The following is a 17876-nucleotide window of genomic DNA, read 5'->3' on the forward strand; positions in this document are numbered from 1 at the left end:
TCCTCTCTGGTGAGACAGGAGCTTGTATAAACCACTCAGGACGAGGAGGGACAGCCGTCCCCCAGGCCCCCAGTGTCCAAGGCTGACACGGCCCCTCAGGGGAGGAACAACTGCCCTCGGTCTGAGGTTTTCCTGGGATGCCCGGGAGAAACCTCGAGGCCGAAAGTCGAAGCAGAGAAGCAACCGATTTCCAGCTCGTGCTCCACGGACGGCCCTCCTCCCCGGGACGCGCTGCTTCGTTGTGTTGTGACCTTTATTAACCTAATGGCCCCGAGGATTCATTTCCCCCTAATTGGCTCCAGGACTTTCCTCATTAGCAGACGAGCAGTTGGCATTTCTACAATCACAGGAATGTAAATTGGCCCCGCGACCACAGAATTACTCGCTAATTGGGTTGCATCGATCAGAAGTGCTGTGTGGACCACCTGTATTACTGACAGATCAGAAGCAGCGGTGGCTGTGAGGCCCGTCTGCGTGGGAGCCGGTCCAGGCAAGGCGGAGGAAGAGCCGCTGACGGTCTCTGCAACGAGACCTGCCAGGCGCACCCCTGCCTCAGGGCCTTTGCAGTCGCTGTTCCCTCAGCCGGGAACACTTTTCCCCGTGGCCACATGGCTTGCTTCCTCTCCTCCTTCATGGCTGCTCCAATGTCCCCATCTCAGTATTCCTTTCCCCATCATCCCATTTCAAATGACAACCTCCCCCATCCCAGACATCCCCTGCCTGTGTTTCTCTATGAGCTGCAGACACACATCCTATCCATTGAGCTCAGGGAGGCCACCGGGACGCGCGGTGTCTGCTCTGGTCCCTGCCGAATCCCCAGCACCTGGCACGGCGTTCAACCCCGAGGACGTCAATAAGTCGTTCAATAAATGAGCAGCTCGCTTCTCTTTGACGGTCCCCCGACCTGTGCTCCAGCATTTAGCAAAACAACACAGAGGCCCCCCTTTTCCAGGGGCTTCATCTACTCAGCCCATAAATATGTCGAACACCAACGGTGCAGGTCGCGGGCAGCAGTGAAGGGGCCAGACGTGGCCCCTCTGGCGGGGACTGTTCATCTTCCAAAGGCACGCGGAGGGGAGGAGACAGGCAGTAAAAAGTAGGGATATTAGAGAGCTGTTATGGGTGGAGCTGTGGAACAGGAGAAGCTGCGGCTGGCAGGGCCAGGCTCGGGGCGTCGGGGGACTGAGACCGAGGGTCAGCAAGCAGCCAGTCTGGGAAGGGCTCTCCAAGTAGGACGTGGCTGGGCTTGACTACGGGAAGGGACGGCAGGGCTGGGGCAAGTGAGGAGGCTGGGCAGCGGGACAGGCGGGTAGGGGTCCTGCAGACCCTGGGGGGTGTGGGTTTAATTTTCAGGGTGAGAGGAAGCCTGGGGCTCGCTGGGCCCTTTGTAGAGAGACAGAAAGGGGAAAGCTGCAGCCTGAAAGCCCGAACTCCAGGGGATGAGCGCCAAAGCCACGCAGGGCAGCCGCCTTAGAGGCCTCGCTGCCACCGCCTTGCCCGAACAGCGGCGAGTGTCTGGCCAGGACAGAGGGGGCAGGATCACAGCCTTAAACTTGCTTGTGCAGGACCCGTCCCCGCCCTCCCAGGGCTGCCTGGCAGCACGGGGGTCCAGCTCCCAGGTCGGAGCCCCAAGCATCCGTCCAAGTCTCGTGGGAGACCTAATCCTAGCGGCCCGTGTCTACAGCACTGCTCTGTGCCAGGCGCCTTTTCAAGGCGTTACAAGTGTTAGCTGGTTTAATCTTCATAAAACCACACTTTCTGGATGGGTAAACTGAGGCAGGGAGAGGTTAGGAAACTTGCCGGGCAGGTGGGGGCTCACAGGCTCCGGGCCATGATGTAACCACGTCACTCTGTTGAGAGGGGGACAATATTGGAAGTTAAAAAAAGAAGAATGCAGAGTTCTTGGCCTCTCCTGCCGTCCTGGGGTCTCCGTCCTGGCCCTTGAGTCTGGACCGAGTTGTGACTGTGTCTGTCCATGAGTGAGCAGAAGTGACGCTTCTCCGAGTCCGGGACTCGAGAGGGAACTGCCGCGGCCGCCTCATTGGCTGGAACACCTGTGCTGGCCTGAGGCTGCCCCGGGTGAGGGACCACGCGGGGCTGGAATCCCCCAGGACAGCCAGTGTCCACCACAGCCACGCGGGCACTGCCCTGGACATCCCCTCCAGTCGGGCTCTCAGACGAGTGCAGCCCAGCCCCTTCTGACGCAGCCACGTGGGAAAGCACACCTGGGCCTCCCCCACCTTCCTCGGCTGGAGGCTGAGCTTGGACAGGCCTTTCAACCTTGAGCAAACGTCACCTCCCCGGCTGCTGCCAGACCGACAGCTGCCAGCAATCACGGGCGAGTGAGCCGGGACCCAGCCCCGCACCCCACGTCAGAGTTCCAGGGGGCAGCATGGCCTGCAGAGGGGTGGCAGGCAGAGGCCCCTCGCGGTGGGGACAGCACGGTGGGCCCTGGGTCAGGGCCATGGTGAGGGGACCCACTCAGAACCCCAGGGGATGTGACATGGGATGGAGCCCCTCCTGGCCCCCGAGGGCCGATGTGGTGACTGCTTATCCCGGGGGCTCTCCTGCCCTGGTCCCCGAAGGGCCGCTCGGAGCTGCGAGCTCCCCTTACCCTCCTTTGTTTCTCTCCTTCCTTCCTTCTCTCTTTATTTCAATTCCAAACCTCAACTTCATTTCTTTCTAAACAATCCACCTTGATGCACACCTGGTGAACGAACCCCAGACACTAGAAGACAGAAGAGGCCACCCCCGTCTCCAGGGCTCCCTGCCCCGCACAGCCGAGGCCCCTCGCTCCAACGCTGAGGGCCCAGCTTCAGAAGGCGCCGTGTCACTCCCCGAGGTGGAGCCCTTGCCTCCTGCCACAATGAATGGTGGCGGTAAAGATAAAGGCCATAAACCTCGGGCATCACCCCTGGGGTCAGCGGGATGCTGCACTCAGTCAAAGGCTGTTCCCCGAGGTCCGCTTGAAAGGGACGCTGTTAAGCATTCAAGGTGACTAGAAGCCAGCGTGAGATTTTTCTGCTCGAAATAGTCAGAAAGGTTGAAAGAGAAAGAGTGGGGGAGCTTTTGGGGGTGACGGGTAATTCCTGTATCTTGATGTCAGGCTGGCGGTTACACAAGGGTTTGCACTTGACGCCTTGAGCTGTGGGCTTGAGGTGCGGGGGAGACAGACAGACAGACAGGGAGAGACAGAGACAGACAGAGAGACAGAGACAGACACAGAGACAGAGACAGAGAGACACAAATAGACAGAGACAGAGACACAGAGACAGAAAGAGACACAGAGACAGACACAGGGACAGACAGAGACACAGAGACAGAGAGAGGGAGACGGGAGGGGGAGGGATCTGAACTGCCCTGCTCCCTCACTCCGCGTCTGGGGGCGGGGGTGGGGAAGCCCTGTTGTCCTGACTTTCGACTGTGCCGCGCTGGCGTCCGTCCTCCTCCCGAGCTGAGCTGGGTTTCTGTGTCTGTGGCTTGCTGTCCTCCCCGTGTCGGGTGTGGGTGGACGCCTTCTCCTCAGGCCCTGTCCTCAGGGACAGCACGGCTTTTCCAGGAGGACGCTGCCCGGTGCTGTGAGCGCAGGACAGACACCGCCCCAGTCGTTGCAAACAGGGGCTGCGGAGCAGGACAAGGCCTCTGGGTGGAGAGGCCAGGAAGCCAGTGTGCTCTGGGGGCAGCCAGCAGCCAACTGCAGGGGACGGGGTGCACTGAGCCCAGGGTGCTCTCCTGGAAGCGGCTGGAAACCCCAGGGCCTCTCAGGACATGGGGAAAGGAGCCCCCGGCCCCAGCCCCGCAGGAGCCTCTCCAGGAGCTGGGCAGCCGCCCGCGGGAAGTTCAGGACCGTTTGCACAGGTTTGATATTTAACCATCAAAACAGTTGAGAAAAGTCAGCATGTTGAGGAATCTACCAGATTAACTTCCTGGCTGTATTTTTAATATGCCTAATTGAAGGTTGATTCTAAATTTGTGATTTAAGATTGGACCATGTCAGAGAATTAAATACATTTGCAAATAATCCTGAAATGTTCAGAGAATTTGAGATTTGGTATAAATTCAATTTATTAGATACACGATAATTTTTTAAGCACTTGAGGGAATTTCTGCTGTGGTATCAGCATTCAAAGTGCTTAAGAGGAGAGAAAATACGTTCCATGCATAAGCGTCATTTGAAAAGGTTCGGGGGAATTTAATTAACTAAAGGTGGAAACGAAACTGATTATTGTTTAATGGCATTTAATCTGTCAACCTGAGTTAACCAAACCCTAATCAAAGAGAAGGGGAGGGGAGTGTCCTTACTCTGTTAGAATTAGAACCATGTTAGGATGAGCTGTAGGTTTAACTTAAAAGCTTAAAGCAAATAGGTTTTGAAAAGTGTAACGTTAGTAAAATGTATGAAATTTTAGAAACTGGCTTTAAATGATCTTTTCTCTGGGTAAAGGCCCCACAGGCAAAAACAAAAGCAAAACAATAAATGAAACCTCAGAAATAAAACACAAAAAAACAGGAACCCAAACCCCCCGGAGCTCAGCCCACAACGGAGGCCGGGAGGCGGCTCCACGTGGCTCCCGGCTCCCTCAATCAGGCTGTTTCAGGAGTGCTCAGCAGGGCCCCGGCCTGTGCAGAGCAGGGACCTGTGGCCCATGGTCCCCCAGCGGCCGGCCCGGCAGAGGCTGGTTCTCACAGTCGGCTCCTGGAGCAGCAGCCTCAGCAGCCGCCGGGAATCTTTGGAACGGAGAGCCGTGGGCTCTGCCTCGCTCTACGGAATCCAGCTCTCTGCGGTGGGGCCCACGGATCTGTGTTCTAAGGAGCTCTCTAGGGGGCTCTGGTGCAGCCCGAGTCTGGGAACCTGGGAGCCTGCCCCATCCTGGTGGGTGTCCAGCCCCACCCCTCCGCCTGCAGAGCCAACACTGCTCGGAGCAATGAGCTGCACAGCAGCTGTAGCAGCATCTTGGGGCCTCGCGACTCAGCATCATAGCTAATTAGGAGTTTGGGCTCAAATGATGTTTTAAAAATTGGGAAGTCAATGTGCAAGCTGGGCTCCTCTCGTTCTAATTCCAGAAATAGCCCTGAACTTCAGGCTTGGCTGCCGGTGGGCGGGCAGCTTGTGGTCCCACAGGCTGCTGCTGCAAAGTTCCCAGAGGACGTTGTCAGGTCACGGCTGTGCCGCCGCCCCGGAGCCACAGCCGCCTGGAAGAGGGGCAGGAGGGCACTGCAGGCCGGTGACCCCGCTGGGTCGGGAGTGAAGTCAGGGGGCCGACATGTACATGGTCCCCGACATCTGGCCATGACTCAAGGCCTTGGCAGCCGTGCTCAGACACAGCCCAAGCCCGAGGGCAGGAGTCAGGGAGGGAGCTGCCCATCGGAAAGAGGACCCACGCACATCTCCAAGCCTTTACGGCTGAACTGCCTCGCAGCTCGCCCCCACCGCCAGGCCCCTGGAGAGAAGGCGTTCACACAGAGCTCGTTCAGTTCCTATGACGCTGTTCCTGGTCCCGGCAACGCTGACAATTAGTAACAGTCACAGGATTCCTGAGCAAGGATGGCTGGAGGAGATTCCCAGCTCTGCCTCGTGAGGACTCAGTCTCCTCTCCTTTAAAACGGGAATAATAGCATCTACGCCTGGGGCGTTGTGCAGATGGAGCCAGCGAGTGTGCGTGGAGCAGCTGGGATGGGGCCCAGTGTCTGTAAATGCCGTCATCACTGTTGCACGGATGTCACCGAGCACCATCTGTGTTGCGGGGGCTGTGGGGTCAGCACACTCAGGAGGTCGGACACCATGGTCCCACGGTCACCGAGGAGACCCAGCGAGGGCGAGCGACGCCCCTGAGTTCACTGTGCTGGTAAGTGGTGGAAACGGGCTCTGAACCCGAGTCTGTTCGCTGTGGAGAACTTTCACCCAAATCATGCGGCCCCACAGTCAATAGACAGTGGAACTGCGTCTCATCGAGGGGAGGGTTCACAATCAGCACCTTTTGGGGTAGACGCTGCTGCGTCACAAGCCATCCCAAGCTTGGTGACATCAGACAACCATTTTTCTCACGTGCATGGATTCTGTGGGTCAGAAATGTGGAGAAGGCCCAGGGGGACAAGTCTCTCATTTCGTGATGGGTGGGCCCCTCCACTGGGGAGGCCTGAAGGCTGGGGGCTTGGATCCTCCGGAAGCTTCCGTACCTGGCTGTTGGCGGGGACCTCAGAAGTTGCCCCTCCACATGGCTGCCCATGTCCTCGCAGGGGCGTCTGGGTTCCGAGCTGGTGTCCATTAGGACAGGGCAGAGCGTGTCTTTTTTCACGACCTGGCTTGGGAGTCACTTCATCCTTCCTGCCGTTCTGTCCGGGTTGACCAGTCCCCAGGTCAGCCCAGGTTCAAGGCAGAGGGGACATGGATCATGGCCCTTCACAGGAGGAGTGTCCAGTCTCTCCGTGAGAGAGCGCATGGACGGGATGCCCACGATGGCCTTTGAGAGGCGCTGTCTGCTGTGACTCGGAAGGAAGGGTGTGTGGCCACCACAGCTGCGCTGGCTCTTCTTGGCCATGCGCCAGATGGTTGGTCCACATTGGGACACGTGGCGTGCGTGTGCGAGTCACTCAGCTCTGGGCTCCCGCATGAGTCCTGAGGCCCAGAGGCCTTGAGGGACCAGCTCCTTCTCCCAATCCAGGCCCAACCCAGGCACGTGCTAGGGCCGCCCGGGCGACCTGCTGCACGATTTCACGTGCTGTTTCCATCTTTGTTTTCTTCCTGTTGACGGTGGTTGGGGCTCCCCAAGCCCTTGTGACTGAATTTGCCTACATCCCTTCTTAGAGTTCTGTTCTCCACAGATTCACGGACCTACACATCTTCTAGGCTTGATCGCAGCTGGAACTATTTCGGGACGGCTCTCTGTGGCATCCACGGTCTCCAGCTCATGGAGAAGGCCAGCTGCCCAGGATGTGCACTGGCCTTGCATCTCCCAGCTGGAAGAGACCAGTACCAGAGCCCAGCTTCTTGCTCCCAGGTTTCCAGCCTGGAGGGGCCATAGATGCTGTCCGGGCACCCACCGCCCTCTGGGCTTCTGCAGAGACACGGGGAATTGGAAGGGGCTGTGTCTCAGGCACCCCCAGGACACGGGCTGGCCAAAACCCAGTCCCACAGGCACAGCCCCGAGGAGGCTGTCTGTGCCCAGGCACCACTCTTTGGTACCCAGAGCCTTTGAGCCAAGGCCCCCTCCACCGGGCAGGCACTGGCTGGGCATGAAGGGCTCTGATTTCTGCAGGAACTTGAATCATCTTCATGGGTCCCTGGTGGAAACAGTCTGGCTTCCTCCATCTTCTATCCCTGGAAGCCTTCGTCAAAGTTTCTAATCCACGCCCCCCACCCCTACCGCCAATCTTGCCTAATAAGAACCATACAATAATAACCCTGTTATGGGGTGATTTTGTGTCCCCAAAGACACACTGGAGTCCTAACCCCCAGGACCTTGGAACGTGACTTATCTGGGGACAGGGTCTTTACAGAGGTGACCAATGAAGACAAGGTCCTCAGAAGGGTCCTGATCCAGTGTGACTGGTGTCCTTGAAGAAGGGGACATTTGGGTGTAGAGTCAGACCTACATGGAGCAGGGACAACATGCAGACCCAGGGAGAAGGCAGCATGTGACCCGAGGACGCATCTGGGAGCTGAGGACACCAGGGGCTGACAGCAGAGAGAGAAGCTGGGAGAGGTTGGAGGGGTCCCTGAGTCCTCGGGGAGGCCCTGTGACACTGGGCTTTGGCCTCTGGTCTCAAAGCTGAGAGAGAATGAGGCTCTGCGCTCGAAGCCTCTTGGACGAGGCTACAGTGGCCCCCGGAGAGGAACGCAGTGGGTGTTGGTCAACACCTGCTGACGCCGCCCACCAGGTAGAGACAGAGCAAACAAGCTGCTTAGAGCCGGAACTAGTCTGGGTTTGCGTCCCAGCCGCCAGTGCCCCCGGCTAAGTTACTTCCCATCCCGGCCTCATGTGTGACGGGGGCCCACTAATCCGGGCAAGTTGTTGCAGGCTGCGGAGGAGCACTGGCACCGGCTGCCGGGCACAGGCGGGACGCGGGCACCTGTCACACCCCTGCACCAGGCTCTGGAAGCTCAACCCGAGACGTCCGGGAGGAAGGGGTGTCTTTCCCGGTTCTGGGTCACACGGCCCTTGAGCGTTCCTCCTGGCCAAGGCCGGGTGTGCTGTCAGTCACCCACCCGGCCATGAATACAGAATAAAACGAGGCACTGACAATGTTTTTTCTCCACCAAGTACTTATAAGGCTGATGGAGCGGCTGAGCCACTTGGGCGGGGGGCGGGAGAACGGCAGCCCTCCGTGCCCGCCAGGTGGTAGCCCCTGCGCAGCCTCCCCAAGGACCCCGACCGCTGCCAGCTCTGGGCTCTGAGGGATGCGGATTGCCAGGCCATGCCCCAACCTGCCCGCCAGGGTCCATCCCCCCCGCCATCTCCCACCACCATCTTGGCGGTGGCCTCTTCACCCTCCCAGCTGCGCAGGCCGCATGCCACCAAGCCAATCTGCCCCTCTCACCTGTCCGCTCCACCCGTGAGCCCTACGGCTTCCTTCAGACGATCCACACTCAGAGGGCTCTGACCATTTCCTCCCCAGGGCCAAGCCATCTCACTTCCTGGATTATTTCAGAAGCCCTGGCCACCCTGCCTCTGCCCTCGCCCCTCCACTCTGGAATCACAGAGGCCAGAGGGGTCCCTAAAGATGCAGGTGAGGTGGACTCTCAGCTCAGAGCCTCCGACAGCCCCCATCTCACTCAGAGCAGAAGACGACCCTCCCCGCCCTCCTCGGCTCCTGCCACACAGGCCTCCTTGCTTCTGGGGCTCCATCCTGCCCCAGGCCTTTCACCTGCTGCTCCCTCTGCCTGGAACGCCCCTCCCATTCCCTGATTGTCCACGGCTCCTCGGGCACCTGGAGGTCTCTCCGTCGATGTCACATGTCCCCTCCCCCGACCGCTCTCTTTAAAGCCACCCCCTGCACTGCTGGTCTCCTGCTCCTCATTTCTCCTTCCCCTTTCTCACTGAGTGACACTCTGTCTTGTCTCTTATCGCCTCCTCCACCGGAAAGTGAGCTGCGGAAAGGCAGGACTGCCGGCTGTTTTGTTCCCTCTGTAGCCGCAGGCCTGGCTAACCCCCGTGCTCAGAGCGGGTGTTCAACTCGGGGCACGAGGCCGCAGAGGGTCTCCCTGGGGCTGGCCGGGCACCTGCTCCCTGAGCCTCTAAGATCTTGAAAGCCGCCTGCCGACACACCGAGTGTCCTGGTTCTGACAGTAAAGCTCTCCACACCGTGTCTGGGGGGCTGTTCCCGGGGAACCTGCGCCCCCGGTCGCCGACATTCCCCAAAGCTCTGGGTGACGGAGCACCCTCCCCACGGGGCTATGGCCTGGCCTGTTTAGGGCCTCCAGAGGAGAGCCATCTCCACCACCCTGAGGCCCTGACTTGCAACCAAGATTCTTCCAGAACTTTCCGTCAGTTCTCCAAGCAGCTAGGGGAGGAGGTTTGAAACCAGGAGGAGCCGCTGTGGTGGGAAGGGCGGGCTGAGGCTCAGTCACCACGGACCGGCTCAGGGCCTCCCTCGGGGTGCTCGGGGCCCGCAGTCGGTGCACCTCGTGCAGTGTGGCCTGGAGCCTCCTGCCCCTTGGCTGAGACCTGCCCTCCCCAGCGAGCCCCATCTACCCCGTCCTGCCCGGGACCTTCTCCCGGGGAGCAGCCCTGGGGGCTTGGGGCACCAACAACCCCCATTGGCGCCTCTGCCTGCCGCATCCAACCAGGACAGACCCGCAGAGGGGACGGCGCAGCCAGGTCTCTGCCACGGACGCTGGAACGCCCTGGGTTGGAGAACCGCTCCCCACGCGGCCCCGTCCCGCGGCCCAGACGCAGCAGAAGCGAACTGCCTGGGACATAAAACTGCCGTACGAACGCCCTCTGTTGTGACAGTCAACAGACAGAACGTCCTCGTCCTGCTGCCATCGAGCTTTCTTATGCTGACTCAGTCCAGGGCTTGCCTCCGCCGACCCACAGGGAGCAGCTCGCCCACCCGCCTGGCCGGCCCCGCATGGCTGCGCAAACCCGCCCTGGGAGGCCCGGCCGGGCTGCGGCACTCACCCGCATGCCCAGCTCGACGTTCTCGCCCCCGTACACCTCCATGCCCGGGTCCAGCAGGCCAATGTCCCCGAAGTACTCTCGGTCCACCACAAATGAGCAGCCGATCATGGCCGGGGTCCTGGGGGGAACAGAGACAGCGGCATGAGTAGGTGGCCGGCGCATGACCCTGGGCCCGCCCCACCCTGCTGGGGGTGCTGAGCACAGACCAGGCCAGTGGCCGGGAGGGCCCCCGTGGCCCACGCTCTCTTTCTGAGTCCTCACACCTCATCCCTGTGCTTCTCAGCACCTCTTGGTCAGGTGCCCAGGGCTTGGGACAGCTGTTTTCCAGCCCCCAGGACACCTCAGGCTTGTCTCTGCTCCCTCGGAGCCTGGCTGAGCACCCAGTACAGACAAGTCCAAATGCTCATTGAACAACATGAGCAGATGACAAAAACCAGCATTCAGTTCAGGCAACTTAGTGTAGGGGAGTGAAAAATCAGTTTGCCCAGTGAGTTGTTTGGTTGCCCTGAAAATTATTTCCCAAGCCTGCATCTCTCGCCTACCTCCTTCATTGTTTTGTCCTATCTGTGTATCAGTAGTCAGGGCTACAAGGGACAGGTGTGTCGGTTGCGTACTGCTCAATTCTATGGACTCTCATTAATATCAGACTGTCTCTGAATGACACACCTTGGAGTTGTAGAGCGCACAACTTGTGCAGCTGTATGGAACAGGCTGCCAACTGTACTGTTATTTCTGTAACAATTCTATTTACATCTACACGTTCTTAAAAGGTTGGTAAATCTTGTCTTGTCCCAAGCAATTATATTTGTGAAATCATGCATCGATGGGCCAGTTATATTTTTTCTAATATGCATTAAAAATGTATCAGTGTTGTGCGTCCCCAGGAAGTGGTCTCACGGAGCAGCGATGGTAAAGCAGGGCACAAGGAGACAGACAGTGGCGGAGAAAAAGTGGACGGACCCACTGTAAATGGTGTTGCTCATTCACTCGCTTAGTCAGTCAATCATGAATTTGGGATACATCGGGTGTCTACTAGGTGGTGCGGAGGAAAGAGAAAGAAAAGAGAAAGAGAAAGTGTCTCTGCAGCTAGAACAGGCAGCCTGTCCATGGTGAGAAAACAGGGCCCTCTAAGCTTTCGATGGAAGATTTTGCCTCAAACAAAGGCAGCTTCCTTGTGGGTTGAGGGCTCAGTTTCCTCCCAGCCCAGGGAGGTCGCGCGAAGGCTTCCCGGGTCCCGGAAACCCCTGCCGCTGCAGGGCTGAGACAAGGCTGGAGCGGGTCCCTCTCGGTGGCCGCCATGCTCCTGCAGGTGCAAATCCTCTTCACCAAGAGAAGCAGCAGCAGGCGAGTCTCACTCACAACTGGAGGCAGCGTTTCTGCTCCCCGTGACCGGAGTCAGGAGCAAGTGCCCGTCAGCCATCCACGGAGATCGGGGCCCGTCAGCCGTCCAAGGAGATGGGGGCCCGTCAGCCGTCCACGGAGATCGGGGCCCGTCAGCTGTCCAAGGAGATGGGGGCCCGTCAGCCGTCCACGGAGATCGGGGCCCGTCAGCCATCCACGGAGATCGGGGCCCGTCAGCCGTCCAAGGAGATGGGGGCCCGTCAGCCGTCCAAGGAGATGGGGGCCCGTCAGCCGTCCACGGAGATCGGGGCCCGTCAGCCGTCCAAGGAGATGGGGGCCCGTCAGCCGTCCACGGAGATCGGGTCCCGTCAGCCGTCCAAGGAGATGGGGGCCCGTCAGCCGTCCAAGGAGATGGGGGCCCGTCAGCCGTCCAAGGAGATGGGGGCCCGTCAGCCGTCCAAGGAGATGGGGGCCCGTCAGCTGTCCAAGGAGATGGGGGCCCGTCAGCCGTCCACGGAGATCGGGGCCTGTCAGCCGTCCGCGGAGATGGGGGCCAGTCAGTCATCCGTGGAGAGCGGGGGCACTGAAAAGCGATTATGCTTCTATTTGAGCAAAGATCCAGGTTGTCTGTCAGTAGATTTTGGTCACAAATCTAACGATAACGAAATTTTAATGCCGCCCTCGACGTTAATCGCGAGTGTTGACGGGTTAGGTGGCAGTTCGCCGACATACGGCAGGTGTTGCTCTCATTTTCTCACAACAGCAGCACGCCAGGGTGGCCTCTGACGGACTGAAGCGCCCAATTCCCTGCCAAGTCTGTTACGGCTGCTGCTGAGTTTTTATTATTGCTCAGAGTTCCAAAATAAACTTAAAATAAACTCATAAGGCGACAGTAGCAGAGGCAGCTGGTGCTGAATGTATTTGCACGAGAAATTCTTGCTGTGATCACAGAAAACAGCAAGGACTGAGTGACGCGCCGGCCTGGCCTCTCAGGTCCGCGGGAGACTCGTCCCTGGGCACCGTCCTTGCATCCAGGCTGCTCTGTGATGTGCTGGGAGCCGGTGGCTCACCACAAAGGGCCCTCACTCGGGCTTCTGCCTGGGAGAGGTAACAGACACGCAGACACACGCAGATGCACGGACACACCCAACACACACCTACATGTACCACAAATATACACATGCACCAGACATGCAGGCACACACAGATACATGGACACATGTAGATGCATGTGCAACACGCATAGATACCACAAGTACACACAGAGACATACACGCCACAGACACACAGATATACAAATACGCAGACACACACAACACACATATATGGTCCCACAAATGCATCCACAAACACACACACAGACACACCCAGATACACGTGGATACATGCAGACACACGACACCTGTATACACACGCAACACACAGAAACACACATATGCAGCTCCACACACAAACATAGACACATCTGCAGAAAACACACAGACACACACACCTCCGAACCCACGCAATTTGGGAGCACTGCATAAGTGGGAGCTGACAGAATGAGGGGCACAGGTGGGTCCCTCAGCCTTCGCGCGCCGGCCCAGGATCAGGCGGGTCAGCTGCTCTCGGCGTCTGGAACAATATGCACCACGTGTCGGCCCGGCGGTGAGCACGAGCACACGCTGGGTCAGTGAGCATGTGGAAGGCGTGTCAAGTTAGAGAAACACATGGCCTCGCTGGTGACAGGCACTGACACACTAGACGTGAAGGAGCCATCTTGCACGCATTCAACACTGAGCGTGGGGGGGACACACCACGGTGGCAAGTTTTTGGAGAAACTGGTGTGGACCGGTTCAACCCTCTTGGAAAAGTCTGAACCTATGAACAGAGCCCAAACTGTTTCAGCACGCTCCGCAGGCGGTCTAGAGCAGTGATGGGTGGCATGGAGTCAAGAGCCTGACCTGGCTCTGTGCTCACTGCAGTGTGACCTTGGACAAGTCACTCAACTTCTCTGTGCTCAGCGTCCCCACTGTAATGCGAGAGGCAAGACAGTGCCTCCCCAACGACCGCTGAGTGGATGAAAGGTGTCAACACACGCAGACTGCTCGGGAGAGCGTGGGAGCCTGGGAACCTGGACCTTTGCTCAAATAGAGGCATAATCGCTTTTTAGTGCCCCCGAGCTCCGTGGACGGCTGACGGGCACTTACTCCCGACTCCTGGCTTTCCTGTTATTGTTTCACGCCCTAGTCCACCACTGGTGTTTATCCTAGGAAACTGTCCAAACACTCTTCGCACAAAGCTGGGCGGAAAGGGAAATTGGCGCAGGGCCCATCATGTAGACGGGGAACGAGGTTCGGGTCATGCCTCTGGGGGAACGTGTCCAGCTGCCAAGCCCTGCGCTCCTCAGACCCGCCAGCCCCTTGGCAGCGCTCCTTGGAAGATGTTACATGGAAAGGTGTAAAGTTAACGGTCGCTGTCGCACCATCGCAACTAGGGGAGCAACCACAGACGTGTGCGAGTGTGTGTGTGCGCATCTATGCCCGTCTCTGTGAGAGCGTGTGTGCGTCTGTGTGCATGCATGCACGCACGTGTATCTGTGTGTGTGCACACGTGTGTACCGTGTGTGCATGTGTGAGTGCATCAGTGTGTGACTTCGTGGAGTATTGTGTGTGACTGGGGCCTTCGTGCCCCATTGTCGGGGAGGAGTGGGGTGCTGGGTGTGTCCTCGTCCACGAGGCTCGTCCGGGGCTCCCTGCCCCCTCGGGAGCCGGCTCTACACCCACAGTCCCTCCTGGGCGGCTGTGGGGACGGAGAGCAGACCCGGCCCATGGCCCCGTGGCTGCGTGGAGCTGCCTGCGGTGCAGCGTGACATCGCAGCTGCCCTCCGGGGGCCCCGGGGTGAGGGAGAGCAGGGAGGACGGGCCTCAGGCGTGTGCAGAGCCTGTGCCCCCCACCCCCTGCCGCGAAGGAGCTCGGGCCAAGGAGGGCAGCAAATGCAGGTCCCCATCCGACTGCCTCAGGATCCGGAAGTGTCTCCACGCCGGCAACCCCGTTCCAGCCCCCTCAGAGCGCAGGGAAGCCGTCTGCCCTTCCTGCCGGCACTGAAATACTTGACCCGCAGAGGTCCAGGCCTTATAATTGCTTCTCATTCTTTTTCCTTCCTGAGCGTCAAGTATGATGAATGGCAAGAAAATTTCCTGGAGTAAATCTTCAGATGTCAGCCTCTCCCGGTGCTGAGTAATTTCCTGGCAAGCGCCAGCCGTGTCCTTCAGGAGAAGGGCAGCCACTCTTCCCTGCGGGCGGGAGACAAGAAGTCCCGGAGGAGGCCCTGGGGGACCGCGTGCGGCCGGGCTGAGGTTCTCCTCATCTGTGGGGGCTGCGGCTTGGCGAGGTGGCAGGAGGGCGGCTGCAGGGGACCTTGTTCTGCCGGATGTGCTGGGCTCGGGAGCCCGTGGGAGGCTGCGGGGAGCGTGTGAGGAGCCCGTGGGAGCTTGAGGGGAGGCCGCGGGGAGACCTTGCTGAGCAGTGGAGCCCGAGGGCGTCCTCTGGACAGGAGCGTAGTGACCAGGGGAGCAAAGGGCTCAGGCTGCCGCAGACCTGGCTCGGTCTGAGGGCGCAGCCCTTCTCCGTCATTCGGACCCAGACCACGTGCCCTCACCTGCCCTCCGCTCCCCAGGAGCCCGGAAGCTTCCATGGCCCCCAGTGGCGCTCGGCCGTCCCCTCCTCCTGGGTCAGCCCCGCCGGCCCCTCCGCTGGTCCAGCCCCTCTTCTCTCCCACGGTTCTACCTCTCTCCTTTGGGGACTCTGTGCTCCAACGTGCTGTTCCAGCTATTCCAGAAGTGGGCAACAACCTGGGGCCACCAGACCCACCGTCGAGGACCTGACCCAAAGCCCCAGCCGCCCGACCTCCACGGGCCCTGCGCCGACTGGAGGTCCGCAGTTCGGAGCCTGCGTCTGGCGGCCCTGCAGAGCCGGCTCGTTTCTGTTTCCAACGCACTGATGTCCTGTGGCTCCTGGTCGACGGCCGCTGGTCACACGGACCTGTCTCGGAGGCCAGGAGGAAGACTGACAGGACGAACTGAGGCTATGTAGAGGGTCCCTCCTTGGGGGGACCAGGTCTCCCCTTCACTCGAGGGACGCGGGACGTGGTGTCTGACAGGCCCTCCGTGGGGGGACGCGTGGGGGAAGTGCAGGGAGTCGTGGGGACGGTGGCGACACCCTGTCTGAGCAATCAGCAGCAACTCGGCTCCAGCAATTGTCACCACACAGGAATGGGGGCCTAAGTTTTCCAGAATCTTCTAATTTCCAGAGAGGGTAGATATCAATTTCATGTGAAACTTCCTCAAATTTAAGTGTTGGTTCCAATGTTACAATATATTTGGCGCAAGAAAGTGACCACCCTGTGCCCAGAGGCGGCCTTTTCTAGCAGAACTGGACGGTCACGTCCGTGCTGTGAACATGGCGTTGTGTCCACTGAGATAAGGTCAACAGCGCCTGGTTCTTCTCCCCAGAAGGAGAGGCCGGGGGTCCGGGGCCCGTGGAGGGGCCAGTAGGGAGGGTGGGTGTGGGTCTGGGGCGGGATGATCGGCCTGCTCCCTTTCCGCGGCCCGTCGTGTAGGATTTCCAGGATCTCACACTGTGGCCCTTGCTGGCTGGTGCCGAGCTGGGCTCTCGGGCGGAGACCACCTTCAGGGGCGATGGGGCGTCTCCAGTTGGGGATGACAGCGAGTGGTGCCGTGCATACTCACGGGCGTTCTCCACACAGACGTGTGTTTGCATTTGCTCAGGGCCAGTGCCGAGGGGCGGCGCAGCTGGTCACCCAAGGCGCGTTCTCTCCTTTATGAGCAGCCACTGAGCGGCTTCCTAGAGCGGCTCTGCCATCCGTTCTCCTCCCACAGGATCGGAGCGCCCCGGGGACTCCCGCCTCACCAGCACATGGTGCGGTCTGGCTGCTGAGGCCCGCGGCTGTCGCGGGATGCAAAGCCACCCACCACGACCTCGACCGGCTGCCTAGGGGCTGACGTGGCATCTCTCCGTGGCCCATGGCACTTTGCCTTTCTCCTTTCCTGGGTGTCTGTTCACTTTCATTTGGATTTGGGCATCGGGGTTTTTAGGGACTCTCCAGGTGACGCTGATGAGGAGCGAAGTTGGACACAAATGCACTGCGGCCGGAGAACCCGCTTCCTGCAGCTGGGCCGCCAGGACCGCGGGGGACACCGCCCCCGGGTTCTCTGACTTCACCGACTCCTAAAGCGTCAAACACGAGGCGTGTTTTGCTGCTACTTGGGGATTATCGAGGGCATTTTGAATGAAGCAAAGTGACCTTCGAGCCGCTGCTCCTCGTCTGCACGAGCCGGCCCGTGGGTCCCTCCGGTCGTGGAGGAGCTCCCAGCCCAGGTCCTGCTCCCTCTGGCTCACTGTGTGGGCCCTGCGCCTCTCGGGCATCTGGAGCCTTTCTCTGGGGCAGTGACCTCAGGGCAGCTCAAGGCCCCCCCGCAGCCCTGTCAGCCTTCCTGTTCAGAGCATGTCTGTGAGGGTGGCGTTGTCTTCCTCCTTCGAGAGCAGGGGCACAGGGGGCAGGGGGCCAAGCCATGTCACTGCCTCGTGCCCCCCGGACTTCACTGCTGGACGTCCAGGCCTCTCTGGACTCAGTGCATCACTGTATGGCTCCGTGGCAGCAGAGGGCAGGTACCTGGAAGCCCCTGTGAGGCCCGGCCGTGGGTGGTCCTGGTCACGCCCAGGCAGGGGGGCTGCTTCGGCAGGATTTCGGCAGGGACACGCCAGTCTGTACAGTTGAGGCTGGGGAGGGCATCCCAGCCCTGGCCCCTGAAATCCTAAACCTCCGTGGGGGACCTGACAAATGCTCCAGGGGTCAACAGGTCCTGGAGATGCATGTTCATTCTGGGAAAAGCCCTCCAGCCTGGTGGGGCCCCCAGGAGAAAGTGGCAACATCACTAGATGTTGAAGCACAGATTTCCCAGGGAGTCAGCAGACTAGGGAAGTCAGGGGAAGGGGATGAAACAGCAGAAGCTCAGTCAGTGATGGCAACGATAAAGCAAGCCAGGTGAAGATGACTGACAGGGCAGGTAGGATGGTGAAGTGTCAGGGAGCGATAGGGAGTGGTGGGGACTGCAGCAAACTGCAACCACGCACCCTGTTTACACAAGGGACCACTTTTAAGCTCCAGCTGATTGCTGCCTGGTGAGAATGTGGGCCTCCCCATTTTTCAAAAGATGCTGGACTTGTGTGTTTTTTGTCTTTGTTTTTTTTTGGTGAAGAAGATTGTCACTGAGCTAAAATCTGTGCCAGTCTTCCTCTGTTTTGTACATGGGTCGCTGCCACTGCATGGCTGATGAGCAGCATGTAGGTCTGCACCCAGGATCCAAACCCGCAAACCCCAGGCTGCCGAAGTGGAGTGTGTGAACTTAACCA

At 59.4% G+C, this 17876-nt stretch overlaps 1 protein-coding gene and 1 long non-coding RNA gene across 4 annotated transcripts in view; one reads left to right on the forward strand and one right to left on the reverse strand.

The window, feature by feature from the left end:
• GALNT9 (polypeptide N-acetylgalactosaminyltransferase 9) overlaps positions 1–17876 on the reverse strand; it is a 98346-nt gene that overhangs the window by 22583 nt on the left and 57887 nt on the right. For all 3 annotated transcript variants that reach the window (XR_002809813.2, XR_011441417.1, XM_023647374.2), the window contains exon 6: positions 10122–10239. Coding sequence is in view for 1 of the 3 variants with exons in the window: in XM_023647374.2 (XP_023503142.1) it covers positions 10122–10239 (118 nt within the window). In the remaining 2 variants the exon portion in view is untranslated. The remainder of the gene's footprint in view (positions 1–10121; positions 10240–17876) is intronic.
• On the forward strand, positions 5459–8243 carry LOC138925368 (uncharacterized). The gene is made up of 2 exons (XR_011441420.1): positions 5459–5846; positions 6823–8243. It is a non-coding gene; the product is annotated as an uncharacterized lncRNA (long non-coding RNA).

The sequence above is a fragment of the Equus caballus genome, chromosome 8 (assembly GCF_041296265.1).
Source record: "Equus caballus isolate H_3958 breed thoroughbred chromosome 8, TB-T2T, whole genome shotgun sequence".
In the NCBI taxonomy this organism is placed as follows: domain Eukaryota; kingdom Metazoa; phylum Chordata; class Mammalia; order Perissodactyla; family Equidae; genus Equus; species Equus caballus.